Source organism: Tuber melanosporum (assembly GCF_000151645.1).
Source record: "Tuber melanosporum whole genome shotgun sequence assembly, scaffold_340, strain Mel28".
In the NCBI taxonomy this organism is placed as follows: domain Eukaryota; kingdom Fungi; phylum Ascomycota; class Pezizomycetes; order Pezizales; family Tuberaceae; genus Tuber; species Tuber melanosporum.
The window spans coordinates 6,381-12,286 of record NW_003299020.1 but is presented as its reverse complement, the minus strand read 5'-3'; the positions used below and the strand labels follow the sequence as shown (position 1 = coordinate 12,286).

The 5,906-nt window shown below is 29.0% G+C and overlaps 2 protein-coding genes across 2 annotated transcripts in view; both read right to left on the bottom strand.

Annotated features, from left to right (window-relative positions):
• GSTUM_00002007001 (uncharacterized protein) overlaps window positions 1-3,477 on the bottom strand; it is a gene marked incomplete at both ends in the record, with an annotated part of 5,409 nt that extends 1,932 nt beyond the window's left edge. The window contains 3 exons of the mRNA XM_002839324.1: window positions 1,978-2,016; window positions 2,042-2,157; window positions 3,468-3,477. Of these exons, the coding sequence (XP_002839370.1) occupies window positions 1,978-2,016; window positions 2,042-2,157; window positions 3,468-3,477 (165 nt within the window). The remainder of the gene's footprint in view (window positions 1-1,977; window positions 2,017-2,041; window positions 2,158-3,467) is intronic.
• A 198-nt stretch (window positions 3,478-3,675) lies between these two features.
• The window catches only part of GSTUM_00002006001 (uncharacterized protein), a gene marked incomplete at both ends in the record, with an annotated part of 5,803 nt that continues 3,572 nt past the window's right edge, over window positions 3,676-5,906 (bottom strand). The window contains one exon of the mRNA XM_002839323.1: window positions 3,676-3,714. Within this exon, the coding sequence (XP_002839369.1) occupies window positions 3,676-3,714 (39 nt within the window). The remainder of the gene's footprint in view (window positions 3,715-5,906) is intronic.

Genomic DNA, 5,906 nt, shown 5'->3' with positions numbered 1-5,906 from the left:
CGGAGCGGTGATCAGGGCGCTTGATATGTCCCTTCCCATAGATTACCGGTACGATATATTTATTAACTTCTATTGCTAATAAATATATTTTATTAAAACCAACGGAGTTAGTATGTTCTTTTTTTTTTTATAATATAATGTATTTTACATCATTTAGTAAAGGCAAGAGACTTTTTAGTTTTTAAATTATATCTATTTAAATAATTTATTATTAATTTTAGCTTAGTAACGTTAGAACAACTAAATATTAAACCATCTAAATCTTTATTATACTTTATATTTTTATATTTATCATTTACTAATAATTCACTAATAATGTATAAAATATAAAATTCTTTTTGTGCAATATAAAAAGTTAAGTAAGGAGTCTTATAAGTATCATGTAAAGGGTTACTATCTTTTAATCTACCAGTAAAAGAACCTACAGCATCAATAAACCCACTTAATCAACCAGTATTTAAACTTGGTTTTACTAATCTATCTATAAACAAGATATTATCAGAATATTGATAATTAAATACTTTTAATCAAGTCTTAAATTGTTTTTTTTTATTTAATGTACAGAAATTTCCATTAAATAAGGTTATTAATCTATAAAAATTATCCTTAGATGTAACATAAAATGTTCCTTTTACAGGAATAGAATCTTTTTTTGTTATTAAAACTTTACCAAACCCAAGTTGTTTTTTTATATAGTAAAGAACTTGGATATTATCTATATTTAAACTAATATCAAAATATACTTTATTTTTTAATACTACAAAAGAACCAGTTCCTTCAGTAAAACCAATAAATCATTCTAAGAATCTTTTATTTAGTTTTTTCTTGTGAAGAACTTTTTGGCTTAAATAACTATTAAAACCGAAAGTTATATCGCGTGCAGTCTCTGAGGTACCATTATTTACGATTAATAACGTTACCTGCTGATTAACTCTTATTGACTTAAGCTCACCTAAGACAATACACAAGATTTTATTATACATCTTACAACGCAGTGCGAAGATATGTATAAACTTGATATAAAGTTTTCCCAGCAAATAGCAATATCATAATTGATTGATTCACATCAACCAACGGCAAACCCCTACGTAATTAAATAATAACTTGTAAAATAATATAAACATTAAAACTTTCTGTATGTATTCATACTGTATGCCAAATCTTTTAACTGATCCAAACCCTGTTGAGTTAGATGTCCTTTGTTTTCTATAATAGAGATACCCTTACAAAAAGACTGAAAATCTAAATATTTCGCACCATATATACGGTACTTTTCAAAAAAAGGGATAACTATTCTAGCTATATCCTTAATGTTTGCAACCGAAATATCATATCTATCTCTACCAGAAGAAGGTTTCACTATGTTTCCGCAACCCATAGTACTAATTATTCTATTTAACACCATCAAATTTCGCTCGTGCTGAGTTACACGGAATTGAGGTTGGCAAGTAAAACCCAATTTCATCCTTACCTGTTTAATAAAGTTTAAACCAAATGTTCCATCTGCCTGTACAAAACCAGCTACCCAATGGGGATTTAATAGATTTGTTTTAGGTAAGAATTCAGGTTTATTTATAGGTACTACATTGGGGTGTACTTTTAAAACATTATCCGACAACCCTTTAGGAAAGACAGCTTTTATTGCAAGAATTTTTAGGAATCCTTCATGTGTGTAATGTACTTTCTTTAGAAGAAGATCAATTATTTCACATCATAATAGAAAATGTATAGACTTACTAGTTTCAAGTGGGTACTTCTCAAAATGTTTTCTAATAACTTGAAGAGAATTAAAGGAAGTGACTTCGTATGTATACATATTACCACTAGCACTAATTCAACCTATTCCCCAAAAGAATTCTTTTACTTTTTCTAATAATATCTTATTATAAGGGTTAATCTGTGCTTCTATAGAAAATACAGGCAATATTTTATATCCTCATTTTGAATCAATAGATTTTCTAAGACGTATTGAAAAACTTGATTCCCCATCTGAGTATACAGTAACGAAATAAGGATCTAATGATTTATTTATACTACTTACATTTATATTATTATCTTTCGTAGTGCATACCATGGTGGCAGCATGTATTAAAGCGCTAACGGGTGTAGGACCTTCCATTGCAAGAGGCAACCAAACGTGAAGCAAAAAAATTTGGACTATATCTTTAAATAATAATATATACTATTTACTTTGAGTGTCTAGATTAAAAAGTAGGCTCCACAGTCAAATATAAGAAATATCTTGCTTAGCTTGCAGATCAGATCCGCAAAAGTACGATAAATATTCGAACGCCTCTTTGCATAGATATCATTATTTCTTTTTAACCCAGGAGTTTAAAACTCAGTCTCTGAGGATCTTTTAAAGTAAATTAACCACGACGTAATTCTTCGGTCTCCCTCCCCTGTTTACACAACTTTTGTCATAAAAAAAAATCAAGTAACGTAGCGAGGCTTCGCCACTTCGCCAGGATAGAGGGAGGAGCGAAGCAAGGCAGAAAAATAAAGATGCAAAGCTTTGCATCTTTTAAATTTTGTTTAAGAGATTTTTCTTAAGGAGTTTATCAAACTGGCACTTTTTTTTAATTGTTTATAATCTAAAGGTTCTAAAGATGATTTGTTTTTGCGAATATTATATATTTCCATTCATTTTTCGAAAGATTTAGCTTTTATTGAATATAATTTATGATTATTTAAATACTCAATCAGGGTATCTAATTTTAAATAATTTATAACAATACGATCATGCTGTTTTAGCTTTTCAGTGTACCCTTGAATTAATTTACTTAAATATAAAAATTCTAATTCGGCATCCTTTTGCCCTAAAACAAAACGTTGAATAATTTTTGTTTTACAAACTGAAACTAAAAAACTGCCCTCCGCATCGATAAATCCCGCTAATCAATTATCATTTAAAGATGGATTAAATTGATTTGATTTAATCTCAATATTGAATTTATTTTTCTTATTGAAGTTAAAAACTCAATTTTCAAATTGGATTTGTCGTTTGCGTAAAAAAATATTACCATTAAAGATTTCTATTAAAGTGTTAATATCTTTTTTGGCTTTTACTATAAAAATAGCGGAATTTTTATTTAAATATATATTTCCCATATTTAATTGAACTTGTATTTCATATAATAATGGTAAATCCGCTAGATGTAAATGAATAGAAAAAACAGTTTTACCTTTTGAAACTACAAATGATCCATCTCCTTCAGAAAAACCTATAAATCATTCTAAGAATTTATGGTTAAATTGATTTAAAAACTGCCATTTGGGGGAATCGGCTAATTTATTTATTTCCTGCTGATAAATTCCTTGTCTTTGAAATTTTACCGGATTAGTTAAGTGTACTAGACCAACGGATTCTAAAGCATTTGAAATATTCCCAGCAAATATCAAAGTTCAAAAAAAACCTGAATCACATCATAGTTTTTTTAGGGCCTTCACTAGACCAAATTGGCTACTTTTAGCCATAGCACCAATTAATAAACAAATACCTATTATAGTTATAATATTTTCACTTATAAAGGGAGCTAATGAAAATACAGTAGCATAATCTATATTACCAAAAGATCATAAAATTCCAAACATCCCTATAGTTAAAAAACAATCACCTACTCTATTAGTTAATAATGCAGAAATTGAACTCTGGTTAGCTGCTATTCTAGTGTATCAGAAATTAACTAAAAGATAAGAACAAATTCCAACTCCCTCTCACAGGTTTGTTATCAGTAATTATCGGTTATATAACGAAGTTGTGTATATTTACATATACTGGATTTATTCTACTGATCTATACCTAATTTATATAACAACTCTGGTATAAAAAAAGGGCTCACCAATGTTGTTAATTTATCCATACTTTTTTTTCTTACTCTAATTCTTCAACCTACTGTACCAGTGGTTGAAATACGTTTATTTAAAGTAGCTTGTATTCCAAACTTTTTATCTAAAGCAGCTATTAAAACTTCTAGCTCCTTTTTGGTGAAACTTTCTTTCCTCTATTCATACTTGATTTTATTGCTCGAATTTGCTCTAATCCTTCTTCCGTCAAATGTGCTTTATTTTTTATTAATTCAATAACTTTAACAAAATTAAAATAATTTAAAAGTTTTTCCCCTTGTAGAGGGTATTTCTGTAAGAACGGAAGGACTTTACCCGTCAAATCTGTAAACTTAATAACATTAAAATCTACAACAGTCCGCCCTGATATTTCAGTTACATTACCACAATTTAAAAATTTGATTAAACTTTGCATTAGTGCAATATCTCGATAATGTTGAGCAATTGAAAATCTTAATTTTACAGCCTGCCCTAATTTGGCTGTTTTAGACTTAAAAATCTGTACATAAAAACAACCTTCAGCATCCACGAATCCCACGAATCAATTTGGATTAATGTTTTCTGCCAGTTTTACTTCAGGTCTTGAAACAGGTATTATATCAGGGAAAGCGGCTTTTAAGCCCTCAGATAAACCTAAATTAATTGAGGCTTTAAGATTTATAATTTGTTGTAAACCATCTGGAGTAAGATGCTCTTTACGATTCACGATCTTCACAACTTGTTTAAACAACTCATAATCTGCTTGTTTTTGAGTTATTAAGGGGTACTTATCGAAATGTGGAATAATTACATTAGTTAAATCTTTTATATTAGTCACTGAATACGAGATTGAACCATCTTTACTTATTCGGATATTACCTACTCCAAAAAAGGCTTTTATTTGTTCTAATAATTCTCGATCTGTAAAGCTTAAATGTATTTGAAAAAATAAACTAACATTTCAACCGACACGGAGAGAAGGGTTCTTGCAAATACTTATAGAAAAAGAGGATTCACCGTCACAGAAACCAGTAACTCAGTAAGGTTCACAGACCTTCCCGCCCTTATTAATGCTGGCTAATGAACTAAATTTTCTTATTCCCCAATGTCTATTCAAATATTTCATTTTATGTTTATAGACAAATGAATTATAACTAATATCACGATTATTTTTATAATCATACGCTGGGTTTACTTGAAACCCATTATGCGTAATTAACTGGTATTTTTTAAATATTAAAAAATTAAAACTTATACCTAAATAACCTAATAAATCTACGAAAAATTCCCATTCTCGCATAGAGTTCGTTACATTAAAAGGCCAGATTTTACATAAAACAACAACAGCCTTATCATATAAAAACCCGTCTCCCATTATTCAATGAGCTAACCCCCTAGGTGTTAGTAGCTCATGAATATTTAAAGGTACAACTTTTGTTTTATTTTTGTAAAATAAATCATGGTATTTATTTAAACAAGAAAAATTCAATGTTCTAAAATACATAGACTTATAGACTTTACCTGTTCTTTGGTCAGGTTTTCTTACACTAATAACAGGTTCCATAGCTATTAAAGGGCTGAATAAAGCATATAAACTTAATACATATGCCTCTTGTGCCGGAAAAGTGTGGTCTATTCTAAGCCTTGTATTATGATTAGGTTTTACCCTCTCTAAAAAAGCATCTGCTAAAATTAAACCTATAAGACTTTCTTTTTGCTCATTTGTTAATTCATACTCTTTTTTATATTTATTAGAGTATTTCTTTCGAAATATTTTAATAAGGAATTAACCTACTTTTTTTGTAAAAATATACCTGTTTCTAAAGGGTTTCTGTTGATTTTTAGAAAGAAATCTAGAAATACTGGTTTGACGTATATTTAAAGCTCTAGCTGCTGCATTAACAGAATCGAAAAGAGAGAATTTATTTTTTTCTTTATCAAAAACTTCTATTTTGTGTGACGGTTTGCCAGCTCCTTCGTGTCTTGGCTTACAAAAGTTAGGATGATTCTCTCCTTTCATAGCATCAGATATTTTTTGTTTAGATTCCTCCGAATGCTTTCTACCTAAAAAATAGAGCCAG